Source organism: Gallinula chloropus (genome assembly GCF_964237585.1).
Source record: "Gallinula chloropus genome assembly, chromosome: 3".
In the NCBI taxonomy this organism is placed as follows: Eukaryota; Metazoa; Chordata; class Aves; order Gruiformes; family Rallidae; genus Gallinula; species Gallinula chloropus.
The window spans coordinates 85,779,832-85,803,795 of NC_140087.1; the positions used below are offsets into that span (position 1 = coordinate 85,779,832).

At 49.4% G+C, this 23,964-nt stretch overlaps 1 protein-coding gene across 1 annotated transcript in view; it reads right to left on the bottom strand.

Annotated features, from left to right (window-relative positions):
• Nucleotides 1-23,964, bottom strand: part of CFAP61 (cilia and flagella associated protein 61) — a gene marked incomplete at both ends in the record, with an annotated part of 89,923 nt that overhangs the window by 6,438 nt on the left and 59,521 nt on the right. The window contains 6 exons of the mRNA XM_084261147.1: nt 8,618-8,823; nt 11,883-11,974; nt 12,453-12,780; nt 16,700-16,992; nt 21,786-21,960; nt 22,901-23,069. Coding sequence (XP_084117273.1) covers nt 8,618-8,823; nt 11,883-11,974; nt 12,453-12,780; nt 16,700-16,992; nt 21,786-21,960; nt 22,901-23,069 — 1,263 coding nt within the window. The remainder of the gene's footprint in view (nt 1-8,617; nt 8,824-11,882; nt 11,975-12,452; nt 12,781-16,699; nt 16,993-21,785; nt 21,961-22,900; nt 23,070-23,964) is intronic.

The window sequence follows — 23,964 nt, forward strand, 5'->3', positions numbered from 1 at the left end:
ATCGACAAACACACACACACACACAAGACATGGGCTCCCGTCCCATGCACCTTGCCTCCAAGGCTGCTGCATGCAGCACAGCACCAAGACACTGTGTCTGTCCCTGTTCTTTGGCTACTCCAAGCTCTCACAGGAACAACAACAAACCCCAGTCCTTGCACCCCTGCCACAGCCCCACGCTGTCACCAACACACAACCTCGGAGCAAACAACCATGTTCGGAGAAGCAGCCTGAAAGCTGGCAGCTTTGGATAAACCTCTCCAAGGAGTCATTACCACCCAGCTCTTGGTTCCTGCCTGTTCCTTAAAGCTGCTTGCCCTTCTCATGTGTCCCACCGACCCCAGGGAGGTCTGGCCAGAGCCATGCCACCCATCAGCAGCTCTGCAAGCATGTGCAGAGCAGCACACATTCTTCCAGGGGACAGCACAAGGCACAGTCGTTGATACCTGACTGCTCTGCTCATCCCTGAGCAGCACGGAGTCTCCTTTCCTCTCTGGAGCATCACACACCTAGTACTATACGGTGAATTTTCAAGCTGCACATCCATTTTTCTGGGTTTAAATGTCTTTTTTGAAACACAGAAAGGCAATGTTGGGAACACTCAGAAAGCAGGCCTCAGCAACAGGCGCTTTGGGTCAGGATGCTGCAGCCCTTTCCTAGTCTAAGTGTCCTCCAGAGACCTTCTCCCTTATCTCAGCCCTGTAACTCAGCACAGCGCGGGCTCTTTGCTAGGCGTAGCAGCTACAGCGAAGCTGGCTCCACCAAACTGCTCTTTAACCTTTCTAAACTCCTTGAAGCTGATAGGAGGCTGCTTCTGCCTGCTCCTTCCCTGGGAAGGGATGGCTGGTGCGCTCCTTGAAGCCAACACGAAGCCCCTGCTGCCTGCTCCTTCCCTGGGAAGGGGGGGCTGGTATGCTACTTGAAGCCACTGCTGCCTGCTCTTCCCTGGGAAGGGATGGCTGGCTCTGGAAGGAGCCTGTTGCATTTCTTCACACCATACTATTTCACACGTAACGTAGGATGAAAAACAATTAAAAGGAAATTAAATCTGACACGGAACAAATAGGCTGCGTGCAGCAGTGTGATTGCTTTTCTGCCATTACTTGCTTGTGAATCCAGAGTTAACTCATTCATTGTGGCTTGCATAATTATTAATATGCATCAGCCAGGTCCAGCTGCAAAAGAACGTGGCGAGGTTGGCTGACTAGCCTCTACCTACTAATTTGGACATGGGGTTTCTTAGTAACGCAGCTCTTCATTAGCAAGTTAGCCGCTGCTTAAGAACAGCATTAATATATAGAAATCCAAAGCCACCTGAAGGGCTCTGCCATTTATATTGATTCGCCGTGTAAGTACAGCTTTCCCAGCGCACCTCGGGGTTAGCATTTAATTCTGATAGCAAAGAAGCTGTTAGTGCTTCGATACCCCTTCATGTGTTCCTCCTGCCTTCTCCTGTCTCTCTCTTCATAAAAAGCACACAAATTTTCCTCTAATTAGGCTGCAAAGTGTACGGAGGAGCATTAGTCCCTCTCAGCCATGCTCCCTACCTGCCACATTTCCCTTCTGGCTTTTTTCATCCCTGCAGAAAACAAGTCTCCCTGTCTGCGTGAGGAACAAAAGCCTAGGGTGGAATCCCTTCAATGCAATCAGGGTGTGCTAATGGTATGGGATCGGGTAGATTCCAGGCAGCAGTGCATTCTAGCGTCCCTCCTAATGAACAATCACTCTTCATTTCAGAAAGTCTGGCCTCAAAGCAGCTCCTCGTGTGGCACTCCTTTTATGTTATGATAATTGTTGATTACCCAGGCTGTGACTAATAAATGTGCATCTCTACCTGGTCCTGTTAAAAAACAGCCAAAAGCATCAAATGCTCCTCTTTTTTCCCCTAATTCATCTGTTATGCTGAAAGATCTATTAAAGTTACGTCTGTGAACCGTCTGGTGTGGAGCTTCTGCTCAAACTCTCATTATATGACACTGCTTAACGAATCACTTTCAGCCTAATGAAAACAGCACTGGGACGTGTGAACTGGATTTAAAGTGGGAAAGAACTAAAGGGCTCCCTGGAAGCAAGCACACACTGCCCACGGGATTTGTGAGCATCCTGCGCCTGCAGCTAAGAAGGGGAACGCAACGAGAGCGCGAGTGGTGGGGCTGAAGAGACACATCCAGGGATGCTACTCACTGCCAGAGCTCCTGGGTGCAGCGTTCCAACGAGGCTTGGGGCTGGATTGGACTCCCCACACACATTTCCTTTGGCTTGTGTACTGCTGTGTGCCGGTGCCTGGTGCTGCTGGAGCTGACCCCTGGGTGCAGAGCACCACTCTTCCTTCAGGGCGCTGAGCCTCATGGGCAGCCAGACCCAGCATGGCCAGGCTGCCCCAGGACAAGCGGCATCAGCCTGTCCTGTGCCGCCTCGCTGACGGTGTTGGGAACGAATCTTCTGATTGGGGTGGATCTGTGCATGGGTATGGTGCTCATTCCCTCTGTACGTGAGTGCAGACACCTGTCTGCTGTTCTGGCCCTGGGAAACACGGTCCTTTGCTGTGGCATTTCAGCAGAGGAGCAGTCGCAGTCCCAAGCAGCCCTCCCAACTCACCGAAGAGCCCCCAGTTAACGCCTGCCAACGGGAGCTTCCCGCCACAGCCCTGGCCCCTCACATCACTAGCCCACAGCTGACGCTGCAGCTTGGCAGACACACAGAGCCCAGCCCTGGGGAGTCCCAAAGCTTGCAATGGAGATGACGCACTGGAGTGCACCCGCCTCCTGCTGCAAAGGGCTTTGCTACCATGCCATGAGCAGCAATGAGTTCATCCTCCTCGCGGTCTCCTTGGGGCCACTGCGCAGGGCAGACACATCGCCAGGGTTTGGAGAGTCCTTAAAATGCTGGAAAACAAGTTCAACTGGGGCGAGTGTGTCTCTAAGGTCTCCCCACTGATGTCCTGTAACACGCACCCTGCCTCAGTCAGGGGACTGGATACTCCTCAGCCCTTCTTAAGCAGGAACTACCTGTGTGAGGGGTGCCCAGCCTGCATGCTCCAGGGTGACTCTGGGATGCACAGAGTACAGATAACTAAAAGCCTGTTTTGGTAAGAACCAAATATAAACACAACATAAACACAGCACTTACTACTCTGCACTACTCAAACACATTGATACAGCACCACACCTCAGTCTATCAGCATGCTTTACAAATTGTTCTATACCAGAAGTGCTCAATATACAGCAGCTTACTAATGTCAGCATCCCACGGGGAGTAAAGCTTGCTGAAGAGGTGTAAGACGTACTTCTAGAAGCTTGTGGGTCAGATTGTCATGGATTATGTTAGTGGGTTTGGTTTTAATACTGCTGAAGGAATGCTACATGAAGCACTACCTCACATTAAAGGCATGATGCCAGTGAGCATCCGTTCGGTTGCCAAGTATCAGGAGACTTCTCTAATTATCTGTTTTGTACTTAAGATGCAGCAGAGGGAGATTCCACTGCTCTGTGGACACATTCCATACCTTGGCAACTGCCTTACAGTTGCCTTCATCTCAGGAGAATACAAGAGGTTGTAGCTGGCTGGTTGCATTCCTCCTTGGTGAAGCACTGTGGAGCACTGATGACCACTAACAAATCTATAAGCTTAAAAATAAAAGTATTTTGGAGCTCTCTCCCCAGCCTCCTCCTCTCTGCTGCTATGACACTGGAAAGAATTTGAAGGCTTTCAGGCAAGCACCAGAGACCTCTGAGGGAAGGGAAAGAGTGTGGTACAGGGGAAACTTCACATGAAGCCTGCTGGAATTTCCTTTCTTTTTCCTTCCCTCTTGGGTGCTCAAATTTGAGATGCTGCCTTACAGGAAATGAGTAAAACTGCAGAAACTTCTTCGTGAAGCAGGTTCCACAACTGTTAAATTCCCAGGTGCCATGAAAGGTTTGTATACAACCCCCTCAGCTGTAGGGTATGGTGGCTTTGGCTGCTCTGGCTGTGCTGCCCTGACATCCGATGGCTGCACCCTAAGGCCTGTCTGCTCAGGACGTACAGGCTGAAGGCCGGATGGAGCAAGCACACCTACCGTGGTAGCACAAGGCAGATGAGGCGTGACCACCACCCACAGCAATGGCACCTTTTCGGTGTAGCACAGAGAGAAGCGAGGCTGAGGCTTCTCTTGGCCAGCTACTGTTGCTTGTCTGAGGCCCTGGTGACTTGCCAGGCAGACCTTGGCATCCTGCAGAACAGTCAGAGGGGTGAAGTGCATCCCACTGCAGCGTGGTCAGAAGACGCAGCTGTATGTGGTCATCCTCCAGCTTAGCAGCCTGTTTCCTCAGCTGTTGTTTGCACAGGTAGAAACAAACCCACTGGCTCTTCAATTTGTGTCTAGCTAAGGAACTAAGCCCACTCGGACACTACTCCAACCTAAGCTGGGATACCTGACACCCAAGAGAATCAGGTCTAAATATGGCCACAGAAGCTTAGCCAGCGGCAATCATTTTTGCAAGAGCCCAGAATCTGTTGTTACATGTTAGTATCTATGTCACTGGGGTCACAGCTGAGGCAGCAAGGAGTCTGAGGAGTGTTTATTTTAGCAGTGCAGCTAAAGGCCTCCTTTAAAAATGTCAGCAGCATCCATCTACTAAATAAGGAGAAAGAGAAACTTTGGAACTCTCTGGCTCCACCACATACAGTGTTGGCTGATGTAACTGTGAGAGCCAAAGGCTTGTTTCCCCAAAAAGTAAGTTAATAGAAAGGTGCTGGTGCACTCTGTAGCCAAGTGGCTGCAGCACAGAGCCCAGTGATTTCACGTGGGCTTTCTTGGGTACTGCTTGCTGGGCCAACCAATCCACAAACCACACTCAGACCCTGAGAGCAGCAGCCTGTGCACTCTCCCCCTGCCCACAGAACCTTGGCTGGGGGCGAGAGAAGCGATTCCAGCCTCTCGTTGGGTTGGGTCAGTCCTGCAGCTTTTCATTAGCTGGAGCTCCTACCAAAATCCACAGAGTTCTCCTCTGGATGAAAGGAAATGTTCTTTACCTCGTTGCCATGGGCCGTTTCACACACACAGCTGCAAGGTGACTTCTTCCTGTCAGCCGCACCTCGGCGGGCTGTTGTCAGCGCCAATTCGGAGCCGGCGCTGGCACGGTACAGTCAGGAAGTTGGGACCGTGGGGGTAACTGTCAGCCCTTGTGCCCAACGCAAATCAGGGAGGAAATTCACTGCTAGGTGCAGTCTCTAATTATTTAAAAGGTAATTTGCATGCTACACAGAAATAAATTAGCTCCCAGGTGACAGCTGTTGCACTGTGCCCATTCCTGGAACTAGATGCCACGCTGGGAAATCTAAATGCAGACCAGAAGATGAGAACATTGCACTTCCTTGCAGGAAGGTTGTCCCCAAAAGAGAGGCACAAGGAAGGGAAGAGGGGAGTGAATGTTTCAAACCAGCAAGCTTAGAAGCCTTACTAACCAATCACAGCGTTTTCAGGGTCTACATTCCTTTTCACTGAGGGCATGTCACATCTTGCTAGAAGATCCTGCAAGTGGATCTAAGTTGATATGTACTAGCTGAAGGGACTTTCTTTTCCAAAGTCAGAGAGAAAAATTCAATCCCAACATCAGGTTTGCCTTCACATGGTCATGTGAGATGACTACAGAGCACATGAACACCACTCAAAACAGTTTTTCCTCCTTTCTGCTAGACACAGAGAAACCAAGGAATGCATTTTCCTATTCCTTGCCAAAGTACAACCAGACACCACTGTCTATCCCCACAAAGGCCTTGAGACAACCTTCATCCCACAGGAGATGCTGAGACACATTCCAGCGTGAGGGTTTCCTGGTGGACAGTCCCCTCGGTCTTGGTTCTACACCATGCAGTAGGTACTTCAGCATGTACACTGCACACAGTGTTACGCTGTAGGGCTGCACGTGGACTGACTGTACCTGTGACACACCATGAGCCTACATTCTGTTCCCAGCCTTTTCCCACTGCTCTGCATCCTCCCGAAGAGGCGGTTCCCTGTGCGGGGCTTTGTGCGGGTCTGCTGTGGACAACACAGGCAGTTTGCTCTCTCCTCCTCCTCAGCAGTCCTTCGCTCTACCCTGGCTAGCTGCAGAGGGCTTCCCTTCCCCCAGCGGGTTACCTTCTCCTTGCCAGAGGATGTCTTGTCCTGGCAGTACAGACATTTGTAACAGGACTATAGAGGCTGATACAAACAGCAGAGTGTGTGTGTGTGTGTGTGTGCGTGCAAGCACCACACATAACCAGTGAGCAAGGATTAGAGCAACACATGTTAATCGCTGTGAGAGACACACGTGATTTCATGCAAATGACCATGCAGCAAGAGGAGAAGGAACAAACCTACCTAAAGATAAAGGTACACACAAGGGAAAATGCAGGACTGGAGGCAATAAAACCACCAGATAAGGAAAACCTGGCAACTGTAATTCAGGAATTTTGCCACAGGCTAATGAGAGGTGAGACGGAATAACGAGGCAAAGATCCCAAACAGCATCCACATCCAAAGGCTGTAAAAGACAAGCCCGAAATGCCTTCATCAGCACCAATTAAGAAAAGCTCTAGAGATGGGAGAAGGACCTGAGAAGCTGTGTCTCTCTGTGTGGCACACCAGTGGTCCTGGACACGCAGATCACGGTGCCTGTGAGTACGTGAATGCAAGAGGACCCCAACCTCACACAGCTTCAGACCCTGGTGACAGAGAGCAGCTCAGACAGAGGCAGTCTCACAGGTGAGTGCTGTCATCAGGCAGAGCAGCACTTGTCTCTGACAGCACTGACTGGCCTCACTCATCCTGTTAGCAGATGGTCGCTGGGATCTTCAGCCCTCCTTCAATGTTTAGAACTTCGTCTTTCTTTACTCCCCCGAGGCCTTATGCACGTGTGGGGATCCCATCACCACCACGAGAGCAAGGCTATGACATTAACATTCCTCTCATGAAGAAAGCTGATGTCTCATCTCTTCAAGATCTGCACGTGTGGCTATCAAGTGTGCAGATAAGCACTGCTGCATGGGCGTCCTTGTGTCGCAACAGAGAGGAACAGGGGCTGGCTTTGTGGAGGGCAGGAGAACACCGCTGCCTGCGCTCCAGCCAGGAACCCCACAGCTCCTCTTCCAGATACTGATGTGGAAGTTCCTACCACACAGGACAAATGACCCTGTAACCACTTCTGGGTGAACAAGAGAGGTGTCAGTGCCTGACAAGGGCTGTGGTTCAAGGAAAAGCTCTGATCGCAGCTGTGTTTGGTACTCTAACACCACGAAGAGACCGTGACACCTTGCCACAACCTGGGCACTGGGTTTCTTCCAGAGCTCACCAGGTATGAGCCCATCAGCACAGCTGTGAGGAGGGAAGAAAATCATCCATCGCCTCAGCCTGCATCTCGTACAACCGTGTCAGCCCTGGGTTTCTACTTAACACCTATTGACAGCACGCTGGTGACAGGAGCCTTACATTCACTGTGTGCCATTGCTCCCCTGCAAAACAAACCCAACCTTCCCTCTAAGCCAGAATCAATCCCTGCAGCAGCAGCAACTCCCAGGTTTCACACTCCTCTCAGCAGAGGCATACAAAGGTCTCCCAAAGTGACATTTATAAACAACATTTCTTCCCAACAGACTTTTGTTTTAAACCTCCCAGCTGAAGTTTGGTTCACCCCATGTTTCAGGACAAGGCGATGAGTGAAGAACAAAGCGCCAGGCTCTGTAAGGGTCACAGTGAGGAGAGGGCAGGAAGAGCACTGTGAGACACAGGCAGAATGCAGCGCTGCACACCCAGTGCTGGGGAGCCCTGGCTCCTTTCAGGGGAGCTCACCCTTTAAGACAGCAGCTGATACCACCGTTCTCCACACATGGCATACAAACCCACGTTTTGTCATTAACTGAAGGGCTGGGCTGGACCCCCCTCGCCGTGCCAGCAGACGTTCTCGCTGCGCTGTCCTGTGTGGCATACAATGCCTTCTTACCCATGTTCTGGGGAAGCTTTCTGACACTGAACCACAAGTGCAAAAGCTAGAGAAAGAGGTGCTGGGATTCAGGGGCTCTTAAGTCCCTGTCTCAAGATACCAGGTGCTTCATTCAAACAGATTTGTTTGAACCAGGAGATCGCTGTTATCATGCAAAGTTCCTCTGAGACCACAGCACATACCCTGCAGCAAACACATACAAACTGCTGCCTAAATAACGTTGTTTAATCTCAGCCTTTCATTGCCATTCATGCCTCTTAAAAATCTGATTCAAAGTGATAAAAATACCGACTTCCCAAAGTGCCCTCTGAGTATGAATCACCAGTTAAAAAGGATTGTTGGAGTCCAGCTTAATGAGTTAGGCTGACAGAATATCCCAAGCAGAAGTTACAAAGACACTGCAATGCTCCTTCAGATGACAAATGGTCAAGTGAACCACTGTGCCTTCCCTAAATAAACCCCAGACACAGGGATCTCACCAGGAGGGTGTTTGGGGCTTGCCTTACCACTGGTCATGTTGCCAAATAATGGAAAACGTGTGTTAAAAAGTCTGTTGTTTGTTCTCAGGGGAAACAACCAGACAATAAACTGTAATAAAACAAAACTAAAATTCTGCAAGGATGCAGATTTAATGCAGAACATTGGGTTCCTCTTACCTGTAAAGATCTGTGATCTGCCCTTCATTCCAGCGGTAACAAAGGTCATTAAGAAGCCGCTCGTGCTGTCCATACAGGCAGATGTAGTTGGAGACAGGAAAGGGTTCCTTGGAGAAGCAGGTGATGCTCTCTACCATGCTGTATTTGTTGAGACACATCCTGAAATAATTCCCATGTCTTGCCTCTCCAGTTATCATCTCTGTGCCCTGGGACAGAAAATACACATCAGGTGGGGGAGATGGAATGAAAACCTGACTTGGCAACACATTTGGGACCAGCTGGGGTTTCCCAGCTGATCTTTACCATCTCACTTGACACCTACAACCCTGTTTTAAAACCAGGAATGCCTATTCCCAGTAGCACAGTGTGTACAGCAAGGCTCTTTAAGTCTGACCTGTGGCAGGGATTTGCCATGTGTTTCAGCCCTTGATTGACAAAGCTGCGGCACAGGGCTGCGTGTGCAGCAGCACGGGCCTCGGCAGCCACTGAGACACCTGCGGGCAGCTGGGTCACCCCAACAGCAGCCAGCCAGCCATGGGAGACCTGTGACCTCCTGGAGCAGCAGCTGGAGGTCGGGGGGATGCCCTGGGGCGTCCCAAACAACACTACATGCCTCTGTTTAGGCAACTGAACTGAGCTCTATTCATCCTAATTATTATCCTCATTTATTACACAGAGTCCTTACTGCTGCGAGCACATGGCTTATCATAATGACTGCAGGACAGCGTCCTGATGGATGAAGGACACGCCAGTATACTCTGACTCACTCTCCAGATGGACAACTGTACATATGTATGTTTATATACACATATACAAACAGTTTACGTGCAGAGTCCAAGTTCTCATGGTGGAAGCTACTGGACCAGAGGCAGAGGGCTGCTACTACCACGTGGATCAGTTACGAGCAACTTCAGTGCTACAACCCAAAGACTCACCACGTCCCGATTAAGCACTTTTGGCTTTGGGTGGGAGCTTGCCAGCAGCCAGAGGAATGATGTGTTGGAACAGCCTTCCACAAGGAAAGGAATCCCAAGGAGGGCGAGGCTCAGTTCTAAAGCTCCTCAGCGTTACCCATGGCACTGTGTATGGGACAGGATGCTTGCCTGCAGCTGCAGGAGCCCAGGCCTGATCTCTTCACCCCTTTCCCTCAGGCTGAGTTCTAGACCTTCAAATGTTTACTGGTGCCATAAATATATATACATATAATTTTTTTATTTAGGCTACATATGTATGCATGTGTGCTTGTGTGTGCACACAGACACACAAACATATGATGTAGAGTCACCCTCAGCAACTCCCCCTTGCTCATCCCAACAGGCTGCCGAGTGTTGCCAACACCAACTCTGCCATCCATGAAAGAACAGCAGCAATGGACGCTCACACTGCAGCATCTAGTCTCAGCCAAGTGAATCAATCACCCAGTAAAAGACAAAACCGTCAGAATTTGTTTCAAGTCCTGCACTGCAGTGGGATGGCCAGACAGGCTGAAGCTGGTTTTTAAAGCTGTATTTATGCTCCAGTTTTATATATTTCTAAAACCTGTTGCTAGGCTACAGTAACCTTTGTTACTTCCACATCTCTCAGCTAATACACCTCACTAGCTCCTCGTACTTCTTTCTTAGGAAATTCTTTTAGGATTTACATGAAGTTTCTGGAGTGGCTTTAAAGATGTTCCCTTTTCAGACAGCAGGTAATCAGAGCTGCAGCAAAAGAATTCTAATCATGTTCGAGCGATTTGGAGTGACAAAACCAATTTCTCTCTCTCTCGTGGTCCTTTCTGCTTCCCAATACATGCTGCTTTGGAGAGCTCACCCTGCATCTGCAGAGCCGAAAAACAAGGTGAGCCATGCTTTGATTCCTCCCCCCAGCACGGATTCCTTTTTATAAGAAAATAATTTCCTCCTCTAGACCACTGCTCTCCAGGTTTTAAAATCAGCCCTGAAGTAGCCTTTCGAAAGCCACTCTGTACATCAACTACCAGAACGGGCTTGCTGCAGAACTCCCTGAGGAAAAAGGTATAATCTGTATGAAGCAGGAACTCGCCTGGATGGATGGTCCTCTCTGGCTCACACTGCCCAAATCCAGCCCCCATCCTGCTCACAAGCCAGGTTCTCCACTGAGAGGAGCATCTCCACCTGTGTACCATGGGACAGTTGCCTATGTGGCCAAACCACGTGAAGCGTTTCCCTCTGTCCTGTTCCAAGATGACATCCATGGCTGCAGCACCAGCTATTTCCTAGCAATGAAGAATGGAGCATCCTATCCAGGATATGCTCCGTTCCTGCTAGTCTAGAAACCAACTGCATTTCACGGGCAGACTGTGGAGTTTTATCACCTCTGTGCACTTCTAGCACCTTACTGCAGGGAGGAAGGAGGGTAAGCGCCAAGGCTGAAACCCAGCTAGAACTACCCTACATCTCTGTACAGAAATCGTGCATCTCTGGAGAAAGGCAAACACCAGAAGCTTGGATAGCACACAAAGAGGCTCCCTTAGCTCCCTAAATCGTACTTGCTCAGCCTCTGTATCAGCCTGATGTGATTCCCAGGCACGGCTGAGACTGTCCTTGTGCAGATCTGATGGTGACACCACCACTACCCCCACGTGCTGCGTATTACACACGTGCTACAACTTCAGAAGCAGCACAGTTAATACGACTGAGAAAACGGCTTCTGCCTCTCCCTCTCTCTCCAGAACTAAGCAAAATTAAGCCATCCTGAAAGAGTGCTGAGAAAAAGCCAACAGAACCTCCCAGCTTGTGCTGAGACAAATGGCTTGTGAACTGGGCAGAGTGTTGAGCCACCAAACTCTGGGGACAAAGGGTCAAGGAGGGAACCCGGCTTGAACTCAGAAGCAATAGAAACAGAAATGAAGGCAGGGAACACTGGTCGAGCCCCAGTCCCTGAACTCTTCAAGGACCAAAACCCCTCTGGTTTTGGTTAATTTCATGGCAAAGGAATTGCCTACAGTAGTCAATGACATGATCTTACCTGTGTGTACCCACATTTACAAGACAGCAAACTGACATTAAAATAAACTAAATATTTTCAAATAATCACAGAGATTTGTTTTATGTGGTTCGTTCCAGTCCAGAGTTTACTGAGAAGTCCCAGCTCCACAAGGTGTCTGAACACACACTTAAACCCACGCTTGCTCAAGGTACTTTTTAAGATGCATGGTACCTGGGGATGTACCCATACTATCCTAAATGAGAGCACCATTACAGATGAAGGGCACAACAAGGAGAAGTTAAATAACGTAACTTACGTGGTCACAGGGAGCAAGGTCTAAGTCCAAGCGGATAGGGATTTCTGGTTTGGAAATATGCAAGTAATTATAACCTCCAGGAAGAATGCCTCCTGCCACAAATGAAGATAGGAGATTTATTAAACCATAAACTAAGAGAAAAATAAGGGATTTGTTCGCCCTCCTTCTCCTGTACCTTTTTTCCCTTTACTAACTAGCTCTAGAAGAAAACAAGGTGCTCATTACTCTGTCTTGGTGGACTTCACATTCTAAGCTGGTTTTTGGTTCTCTCATACATATCAGTGCAGTAACCACACATTAAAAAGTTCTGATTAGAATTTTACTGGGCTTGGAATCAAGACACTGGTTTCACTGGAACTTCTCCATGTTTACTGCAAGATAAATGAAAGCACAGCAAACATCTGCAGTGCGAGCTTTAGTGCAGCTCACCTCCCTCCTCTGCCTACGTCAGGATCTCTGAGGACTCTGCTACCATTAGCTGGCATCTCAGGTGAGACAGTCCGACCCTCATCACACTAGCAAGGACACCTAAGAGGGTAGGAAACATGACAGTAATCCACTTTGACATACCTTTAATTTTACACCCTTTGTACATGGGGATGAGTCTGTCTGTGCCTTCTAGTGGCTTAGAAGAGGGCTCAGAGGTTGGATCAAAGAGATTGAGCATGGACAGAGCAAGCTCAAAGCCCATCTCTCTGGAATTGAAGTTGCTGTGTGTCCACTCATCTGCATAGTATCTCCTGGAGTACTTTGTTAAAGGACCTGCAGCCCTGATACTGGCATCGTTAGTACAGAACTTGCTGTCAATCACAAGTCTTCCATCAAAAACGAGGCAGGCATCATTAATTGCCTTAAAGGTTTCATAGTCCACTGTCCTGTAGGCAAAGCTAAAAAAGGCCTAAGAAGAGAGAGAGACGTCAGTAAGCGTGGATTACTGTACATTTGTTACTGGCTAATTTCATAAAAATCAAACCCTACATCCTGTTCTGAATGGTATTTATTTCAAAAACCAGCAGCAGCATGAACTAAAGCGTGGGTTTATTTATACAGGTAGATTCTTCTGATACAGTAGTTACAGCTGCTAAAGTTCAAATGAAGACCGAAGCAGGGTGAATCCCTAAACTAGACCAATCTGGTTCTTCAGTGAGCTTTATTAAAAAGCCCTGATGTTCCTGCTGTCAAACAGCCTGGGCAGCTGCGTGCGTCCCCGTGTCAGTGCCAGCCTATGGAACAGACCCTGGCCCTTCCCAAAGTTGGGTTCCTCCCTTCAAACGCTGGAGCCAAACCGAAAGCCAGAGGAACAGAACAGCGCAGGTCACTTTGCCTGTTAGCAGGGGAAACATTGGTAACACAGAGTTATCCAGCTGCTTGCCAAGCTGCATTACCATGGCTACCAGCACGGGGGTACCTAGGGAAGGGAACGGGGGGAAATCTTCCCGATGGTTCAGAGGAAACGCCATCCACATCCAAGCTGCAGCATGGGACTGAAGCCAGAGGAGGCTGGGCAGGCCAAGGTGTTTCAGAGAGGCGTCAGAGGGCTGAATTTTAAGGGGAGGGTTTGGGTTTATTGCACTGGGGAGCAACACGGATTTTGGAAAGCACATCCAAGCTTTGTGAGGACTGAAAGACCTCTCCAGGTCTGGAGATCACTGTCTCCAGGAGGCAGACTGTTGTGGTTCAGCCCCAGGCAGCAGCTGAGCACCATGCACCAACCAGCACCTCTGCAGTGTCTGTGTCTGGAAGCAGGGCACAGGTCTGGATGGACATCAGATCTACCCAGACCGTCCAGGTGGGCCCAGGGTGGCCATGGCTGTAAGCCAAGTGCATTTGGCAGCACAACAGACACCTATTCACTGTGTTCTGGGCTGCAAGATCGAAAGGGATGTGACTTCCATCCTTTGAAAACACTGCCTGTGCCATCTTACTCCTCCTTACAGAGCTGGCCCTGACGTAGGGATTTGTCTTGGGACCAGTATCCACTGAAGCCATGAGCTCATCTTCCCCACGGGCAGATTTTGAGGGCATTGACAGAAAAATCACCCTAAACCCTTAAATTCCTCCTCTGAGTCTCAAAGAAAAAAGCTAGTGATAATTACCTTCTTTTGTCTCCTCGCAGCACCTGCACAGCCCCTCTCCTCGAACGCAAGGAAGCAGATCAGACTCATCCTACCAAACCAGGGCTGGGGCAGCCCCAACCCCACAAGCATCTCAAAGCCAGCGGTGCGGGAAGCGGCCACCGATCCATCCCAGGGGGTAGGTGCTGGCATGGAACGGATGTGCACTCAGCACATCCTGCCAGGTGTGCTGGATGCCTGAGGAGCCACTCTGAAACCCAGCGCAGCGTGAGGGCTGCAGCAGCCCACTGCAGCCCCTGCCTTGTGTCTGCCCGCCCCGCGCAGTGATCAGCGTGGAGCTTCCACACCCATCCGGAACTGGGCACATCTGATGTCTCTTGAGACGGGTTCCACTTGGTTCCCTCCATCAGGTGCAGGCAGCGTGACGAGGCAGAAGCCCAGCCAAAATCCGGGCCCAGCGCCGCGCCCACTGAGGACAGACGCACATATCCAGACTTGCTGGGCAGACAAAGCCCGTGTCAACTGGAGGCACCCCAGTTCTGAGGCACGAGAGAGGAGCAGGTCAGCGAGGTTGGGTCCCTCCTGCCTGGCAGCGGGGCCACATGCGCAGAACAGGCCCTGCCCCAGGGGCACCCCCGGCGGACGCGGGACGAGCAGCAGTTGCCAGTTGCCTCTTACAAAAAGTCCCAAAATCAAAGTCAAGCATGAGTGCACACTGGACACTGATGGTGAAGAGCAGCAAGAGTGAAAAGGTTGAGAGATATTTTAAGCAAGATCACGGCCTGCAAAGGGTGCAGATGAAGACTGGCTGTCTCTCATTACTACATACAGGCTCCGGAGCTTCACAAGTGCTGTTGAAGAGCTCTCCCCTTCATCTGTGCCCTTGGCTTTTAAAATCATTAGATGACAAGTTGAATGTTGCTGCCCACTAACAAGAAACAGACTGAGGAAAGGGTGAAGAGTTATCCAATGAGCACACGTTATCTCACTGCCTTCATCTGGAGCAGCCCAAGACATAACCACCCTGGGGCAAACCAGCATCACTGGGATATCCTGCCCTTAGTGCCAGGCCAGGGAGGACACGGCAGTGACCTGGGTGAAGGTATTACACAGCCGTAGCACCAAAGAGCTTTCCTGTGAGCTAACAGCAAGTGTCAGATGCTTGCATCGGATGGCACAGCAAGCAAAGGGAGCTGGAAATCCCAGTAACACTGGTGCGGCAGAGGTGGGGCAGCAGAGGAGCCCGAGCCTCTGGGCTGGTCTGTACACATACCAAGTAACAAACTCGGGGCAGTTAAAGAAATTTTAACTACCCAGCAGATCCAGCATCAGGGAAGCTCTGTCTTCAAGGGCAAGGGGACCAGACAGCTCTGCATCCTGCGGCTGACAGGCAGGACAGCGTCACTGGAGGGGAGGGGACGACTGTGGCCCCCAGGCTGGGAGCCATCTGTCAGCCCAGGAAGGAGGGAGGCAGGCAGGCTACTGCTTTGGAAAAGAGGAGATTTGCTCCTGTTGTTTTTATCCTGCAGGACTCAACAAATTAAGCCCCCACAACCTGCCAATCAACAGTTGACAGTGGCTCAAATCCCAGAAGACCCAGAGCTGCTCAGAGTCGATTCCTGCACTGCCCGCTCCCTTGCGAACGCAGCTGCCTTCTCGGCTGAGGCTGCTCCCCGGAGCCCAGTCCTGCTCTAAGCTCATCCTCACAGGCTGCTGAAGGCAGATACAGGAGCCACACAGGAGAGCTGAATGGCTTGCAGAGAAAATAGAGTCACTGACATCACAAGTAATTGCATGTCTCATACTGGAGTCTGGGTGAGAGATTTGAGAGGGAAGAGACACGGCTGGAGGAAGGATGGGCATGGGGGACAGAGGGCAAGAGAAACAAGCCACAAGGAAATGGGGGTCTTGAAGGATGAGGCCACACGTTAACAAGAAAGGGGTGGGGAAGGTCTAGTGACTTTAAGCTTTCCAGCACAGGGGAGCCAGGAGGGACCACCGGCTACTGGGGAGCTCCCTGGGGCAGCCCTTCCTTTCCAGGTGTGCAAGAGCCTGGCTGCACAAAGCAGTGTGTCTGCAGCAGCGAGCACTGCAGGTACCACGCAGCTTCCTATTGATGCACCTTCTGAAGTGCCCGCTAGCAGATATGTGGGTTAGCTCACAGGGGTTACCCCATCAGGAAAGCCAGAACGATCCTGTCCCTTAGGAGAGGCTAAAACCTGTCCCAAACCTGGCCTCAGGGCCACACTTGCAAGCGTATGTGCAGTTTACTCAGCTACCAACACTACAGATGGACAAAAACGCAGCCACTGACTACAGGGAGAAAAATCCTTTTAAAATGTATTTTCATGAAGTTCCATAGTAGGCCTGATGTTATTGGCTTCTGCTGTGACCTCATCAAATCTTAATCACATGCATGTAACTATAGGCAGGCATGCTGTAAGCATTTAAATAATAAAAGGATTTCTGGAACTATTTAGAAAATTAATTAAGAGTATTTGTCACTCAGCAGTGAACAACTGCCTGAGTGCCAGGTGACTTAAATACAATTTAATCCACATCAGTCAGGGCATTAACAATGGGTTTACTTGGGTTTTAAAAACCCAATCCTTTAGACTAACAAGTGAACGTTCAGTCTCTGAGACAATGAGAAAGTGGACAAACCAGTGAGGGGCTACCTAAATTTGATGGTCTTCATCTAAAAAGCAGGCTGAGGGAAACACAATGAAGGCATATACTCACTGAGCACTGCAATTGAAACGGGCTCGTGTCAGTAGTGAAAGCAGCACAGGAGATGAGGTCTGGGTCGGTGCCCTTGTCCCAGTGTGCCAGGATGCTGTCAGGATGAACAGCCACGCCTGCCGCTGCCAGCGCCTCCCGCACAGCGCCCTCCACCTCCCTGTTGTTAAGGCAGGTACGGCTCGAGCCGAGGGGAGGCTGCACCAGATGTATGCAAGAGCCATTAATTCCAAGAGATAAGAGGGCTTCTACTGTGGTGTAAGTGTCAATTGTATTCCCATAGACAATGACGTTCCCTAAGGGGGAAAAAAAAGGGGAAAAATGTCTAAGACGTACAATGAAAACCTTATTAGTATAACTCAGATGATAACAACACGAAATTGCTCTCTTTGACCCTCTTATTTCTCTGATGCTATGAAGCAAACAATGTTACCTAGCAACAGTAGCTAAGATAATTTAGCAAAGAATCTGTACAAAACATCCCACAAAGTAGGCAAGTGCTTAACACAGAAGTATGACATTTGTTCTGACCCCACAACCTGAAATTACTCTGACTGAAAATCCTCTGGGGGGAAAAACAAAAAAGTTTTGAGTTCATTCTCCCCCCTGCCCCAATTCTGCCTGTTCAAAGGACTCACTGAGGGGCAGGGGCAAGAGGAGCAAGTTAAACCCATGGTGCAGAAAACCCCCCACAGCCCAGAAAGACCAAGTTCTAGAAAAAAAGCCATCATGCTTGGAACACTGGAGGTCACAGTGCTGACACTTCCCTCTGCAAAGGCCTGATGTCCAGGCCCCAAGACACCTGCAGAGCTGCCTCCCTGCTGCACACCTCAGAGAGCTCCCAGAGCCAGAATGCCTCTCACTCCCAACCAGCCAGGCTCTGTCCTTGCACACTGGCCACAAACCTGCCAGCTCCCTTCACTGCAGAGCTGCATGCTGCGTGGTACAGCCTTGCAAATCCTCCTACGGAAGTGGTGCCACGCCAAGCAGCACACTTACACCTAGGAGTGGATATGTGAGGATGGGAGGCAAGCAGGTTCTGTGTGGGTGCATGGTGCCCAGCCAGCCTAATGCCTAAAGCCCTCCTGGTGTTTGTCTGCTTGCCAGCAAGGAGCCGGGAGAAGGGACCTACGGAAGCGCTAATGCCACCCAAGTGCTGCTCTTCCAGGCAGGGTACAAAGCCTGGCTCATCCGGTCTCTGAAGCTGGGGGGGTAGCCAGAGGACACAAAGCCCTGTACAGAGGGCCAATGACACGGCAGAAGTTTCCCTACAGAAACAGCTTGCAGTGTGGCACTGAAGAAAGAGGAGAGGGTGGATTCCACTAAAGACCAGTGCTGAAACGTAAGAGGCGTTTCACAAATGGCCTGACAGGGACCGAGAGCAGCCAGCGCTGGCTCCCCTGTGTTACACAGCAGCAACTGCCACCAGAACTTGTGCAAACAGCTGGCTTCCCTGCAAGCCTGGCTCAGGCTTGGCTTGTGGCAGTGTCTCTTTTCCTGTGTGGCACTGCAGTAAGTGTGATTAGCAGGTAAGAGAGCACCTCACACAACCAACTCCCATGTTTATCTCGGCAGTGGCATTTGTGTCTCACTAGGAGCGATAGCATCCCCCACAACCCAAATGTTATTCTTTCACAGGGTAAACTAATTTCACTGGGACCATGTTTTACTGCATGAGACACAGAGCAATACCAAACAGAGCATTCACAAAGCCCTAGTTCTCAAGAAGATTAATGATAAAAACTGTTAACACATGTTCTATCATTCCCCTTTGACTAGAAGGTTATTTTATTTGTCCATATCAGTTTGGCTACTTGCAGCCACCAAATGAATGTCTCTCTTCATAACTGCCAGAGAGAAGAACTTCAGAAATGATGGGGACCGTGTTTTCACTGTTCACATCAGCCCTCACAGGGACAGAACAATGTTACCCTCAAATGTGTTCATCTGGAACCATATGAAGATGATCTTGCTCCTTTCATAAAGGTAAAAAAGAGTTTGTGTAACGTGTGACAAGGGGAATTCTGCCCAACACATCCATTGCTAAGCTGGCTTTCCAGGCTGGAGCCACCCTCTCGTCACTGGTGCCTGCCAGGACGCCTCTCTGCAGGCAGCGCTGTCCTCACAACTGCGCCCCAAAAGGAGGGAGACATAAGACTGAGCCGTTTTCCTCACTGCTGCAGCAGGGTGCAGTGCAAGGAGTGAGCAAGTGGAGTGAGTGATGAAATACAAACTCCAATATATTCATTTTTAGTGACGTGCGAGCAGTGCAGGCAAGAATGTGGTGTGTGGATGCCGAGAGCCTCGCATCGCATCTGCACACCTTCAGTTACCAAGAGGTGGAAAACATGAGCAGCTGAAGACGCTGGGGAAGGGGAATGAGAAGCGCTTGCCAAAGGCACAGCCTAGCAAAGTTTCAGTGAGACTTGAGGCCAGCGAGTCCGGGTGAGAGACGCTCACCATTGGGCAGAGCCAGTCTCTCTGCAGGCAAAGCTCCCTTATTGCATTACACGTTGGCATTTCTGTATATACCAGATCAGATTCAAGCCCTGCGTTTCTCAAGGAAAATTAAAATTCTGTTTTATATGGTAATATTAAATACAACTGCATTAGATCAAGGAAAGCAATGCTCCTTTACTGACCTCCTGTAAATCAACAATTTACGGCTGCTGCTTATTACAATATTAGTGGCTTTTTAGATTACAGTGCTAGTAGTCTAGGAACTACAGATATTCATTATGCTCTGAAATTATGTTCGCTGGACAGATAGCAGTTCCTCAGGATGCTTTTATTGTTTAACTACATGAAAATGTCTCTATCTGTGAGTAAACACAATAATCTTCCACGGAAAAAAGCAGCCATAAATAAAGATCGTTAGAGCAGTTTTATCATTTACTACTAGGATGTCAGCGTTCTGCTGCAGAGCAGGCTCATTCATTTCCCACAAGTGGAAGCAGAAGATTTCAGTGACCCTAGCATGACCTGAATCTTTTTTAGTTTGCAAAAGCTAAAGGAGAAAGAGTAGTATTAGCTAAAGCACCAGTGCCTCTGGTTGGTGATTCACGCGCTGGAATTTTAATGCGATAGTATTCCTACAAACATCCTTTTAATAAGGCAGTAAACTATGTTTGGGTAAAGAGAAAAAATAATTGCTCCATTTTAGGCTATTAGAGCAGTTTTGTTCCTTCCTTGACTTCCATCCTACTTTTTATTTTCATGGAAAGCACCGAGCTAATCGGAGATGAGCTTCAGTCAGTCACAATTACAGCTGTAATAGGTGACTTAGATTAGGTGGTTGGGTTTCATCGGAGAAGCTGTGGTGGCAGCTGGCAATGCAGGTGCTCGCTCTGCTCCCAGGCCCTCAGCAGCAGGAGGCTGGTTGGAGCCACCAGCAAACTGGCTGGGCAAATACCTCCAGCCCAGCTCAGGACACCCCGCTGCAGCCAGCCAAGGGGCCGGCAGCGGCAGCCGTGGCTCACTGCTTCTTCCACAGCTCCTTGAGCAGCGCCTGCTGCCAGGTGCCAGCCAGCCTCCCCGGACACCTCTCCTCGCCGAGGCACTGCTGCCTGTGCTGGCGGTGCCATCACCCTGCAGCACCGCGTTGCCATCACCCAGCAGCACTGTGGTGTGCACACACAGCCAGGCCAGGCCGATCCCACTCCTGACCCGCAAAGCGGCATCCGCTGATTTCTGCCAGAAGGAAGCGGTACGTGCTGCTCTCAGAGGCAAGAAAAGCAATTAAAACCCCTACCTTAACTCTTAATTAAAAACTGCTCTCCAAATCAGTGCCACCAAATGAAGATTTCATCCAATTAGGCTAATAAGACTCACATTGTGAAGCTCAGTGATTAGCACTTTCCTTTAAATGACCTGCAGAACTAGAGGTGGTCCTGAAGGTGCATTCGCTCTCCATCATCTGGATTCTTGCCCCAGCCTGGCAGCTCTGTGCACTTCTTGTTCTGGGCACCACTGGGAGCTGCTTCCCAGCCCAGCCCCTGAGCTGCCTACACAGGGTCCAGGGAGGCTCAGCCAGCAGAACGGGGCTTGGCACAGCAGGCTCCAGGCCACCTCTGACAAACACAGCAAGTGGCTGGACTGGAGGAGCACAAGTAGAAGCAGGCTGTGTGGAGGAAAGAGCGAGTACAAGCGGAGAAGAACAACAGTACCTGAGGTGGGAGGATGAGACGTCGACTTGTGCTCAGGTACTGTAACCAGCACAGGCGGCTTCACTACCCGCTTCCTCTCCCCCAAACGTAAGCAAAGCCCAGCTTTGAATTCTCACCTGGCTGAAGCAGGCTAGCAGGAACCTGACAGACAATACCTCACAGTTTGGATGAGATAAACTATGAGGTGCAGTGGTACTATTTACTGAAGGCAAAACTAGGCTCTGGAGAATTTCAGAGATGAGAAGGGAGCACAGACATAGAACTTTACTCATTCCCATTGAGCAGCAGCACAGTCCATGGATTGCTCAGTTTCCCTGGGAAGCTGGATGATTCCAGATGTTTTCAGTAGCACACCCATTCAGTGACTGAGCTAATGAATGTATGAGCAATGCACACCTGAACAGGCTGAGGGAACACAGTTATGGGGACAAAAATCTGCCTGAATGTGCAGTTCTAAAGGTGAAAAAGAAAATACAGGAACCCACAGCTGTGTGTGGAAACCTGTAACTGATTTAACCGAATGCAGAGACAACAGACACTGAAAACCCCACTTTCTAATTCAGACCTGTTTTCTTTGTGTCACGCCTCAAATTTAGATATTTTTCCATGCAACAGAAAAACACATGTGCTAATTAAATTATTATTTAATTGGGTAATTAATGACTCCAGCCAGATTTGCATTTGGGACTCATTTTGGTTTATATAGTAATTATAGATAATTAATCTATCTCAAACCTTTCTTTCCCAGCTAAATATGCTGCGTATCAAAAATGACAACAAATTGTAAATTAATCTGGAAAACAAAGCACAGCAGATGAAAGACTTTGTTAGAATTAATCAGGCACCAATTACACCATGGAATTAAAGCAACAATAAGTCTAGAAAGCATGCCTGTAACGTGCTGTGTTAACGAAAGCCCTTACCTTCCACGCCGACGAGGTTTTCCTGCAGCCAGTGTGCTGCCTTCAAGCAGTCCCACTCGTCATTGAGCGTAAAGAGATTGGAAGGGACTTTCCCTGTGTATCTCTGAGGCCACTTACTTGTGACTTCGCTGTTAGTTGGGAGCTTACTGATACCTGCTCCAGTGGGAGACGGGACCTGGAAGAAATGAAGGGAGGAGTGAGTGAACATATGACACATCTGAGAGCCGCGAAGGAAGATGTGAAAACACACTGACACCAGCCATCCAACTACCTCAGGGTCACTATCTCTGTACATCCTAACCCTCCTCAACAGGCAGCAGTAGCAAACAGGTCAGCAGCCAGAGAGAATGGATTTGTGCTGTCTGAGTACACACACGTGCGTGTGTCCTGTATTCTCTACGGGGTATGGGTGACCATATTAAACAGCAGTGCCAGAACAAGAGAGTAACAACAGATGCCTATCCAAAACCAGCCAATAAGGCAAAAATCACTGCAGGCAGCAGGGCTATACAAAAGATGGACACTTGGTTTACATTGTTTGAAGGCCAAGTGAAGATACACAGGGAAGAACGGATGTCTGAGTTGAAGATGAGCTGGTCAGGGTGGAGATGAGCTGGATTCCACGTTTCACACATGACTAAAGATCAACTTTGGTCTCAGCGGAACCTTAACAAAAGCGTGCTACAAAAGCACACAGCTCTGAGCACGTTCCTAGGCATGGTCACTACACAACATGAGTAATTAATTTGAAAAGGAATTCTCTCCATCACCAAAACTAGGTCAAATGGTGTTGGGCCAGCTGGATTTAAGTCTCCTGTGGCTGGGACCACATGTCCATCGGGCCCACCCTTCAGCAGGCTTAATGGTCATGGGGGCAAAACTACGGGCAGCTTTGCTTAATATCTGACACCAAGCAGCGATGCTGGGGTAGGAAACTCTGTTAAACCTCTTGTCTCCCCCAAATTCCATCGCCACACTGAACCAGCACAACCTGCTGCACGCCAGGGCTGCGAGCTTTCTGGTTATACACCAGCCAAGGACTGCTCTGCTGCTTTGCTAATCCCAGCAGCACTGCTCGCTGTAGAAAGGAGCGAGTACATCATCACAGTTCTCACCTGGTATTTCTGCCCCGTGCAGAGAACAAGGTAGTCATATGGTATCTTCTTCTCCTTGGAAACAACGACGTACTTGGCAGCGCGATTTATGCCAGTCATTTTACCAACCACAACGTTAACCCAGGAACAAAGTGACATCTGTGCATAATCTTCATCATTAAAGCCGTGGCTGCGAGGAAGGAGTACCAGTGAGTGACATTTCAGCGGCTGACAGCAGGCATTAATTAGACATCTGGCGAGCCAGCCCACGTGCCCCAGTGGTTCCAGCCCTGCTCTCGCTGTGAGTGTATGGCAGCCTGCAGTAAGAGATTAGTCATTATCAAATTCTCGGTTACAAATTGACAACTTTCTGCTCAAACCACACAGTCCCCCCAGCACTGGGCCATGCAACCACATCATTTACACACACAGTCAGGAACACATGCTCTGCGATGCTTTTTCTCTGCAGCTGATGTGAGGGGGAGACTCCTGCTCCGTTTCATCAGTCTGATTCTCCCTCCTATACAATCTCTTCCTTATTAAGTTTTTCTTCCCCACTTTTGCTTCATTTGGTATTCAGCCTCACCCGTAGCAGCTACGGTGACACACACATGCAGTGAAGGCACCGCCAGCATTTGAACACCGTGCTGCAAAGTATTATTCTAGAAAAGCTTTGAAATAAATAGAAAGCTAAATAAAGCTGAGACGATGGATGTTGGAGATAGAAGTCAAAGGCAGCAGTCTCAAGCTTTCTCTTGGTGACCCTTTACGAAGCACAAGAGAAAAACATTCTGAAAAACAACTATACTGACTCCTTGTCCCTGAACTTTGAAAAGTCTCCAAGATGCAACTGAATTCTCCTGCAAGATGAGCTGAATGTTAACAGGAATAAAGGAGAAGTTATCACCTGAGCCAAAAGAAAACAAAATTAGCAGGTAAATGAGAGAGAGGGAGAGACACAAACAGTGCCCATCCAAAAAATAGGAGTCTTCACTACTTGGTAGCAAACAATACTAAAAACAGGCAAGCAGCTTCTGTAATTCCAGAGCAGTTACCTTGAGTCTGTCTGGTTCAAGCAGCAGAGC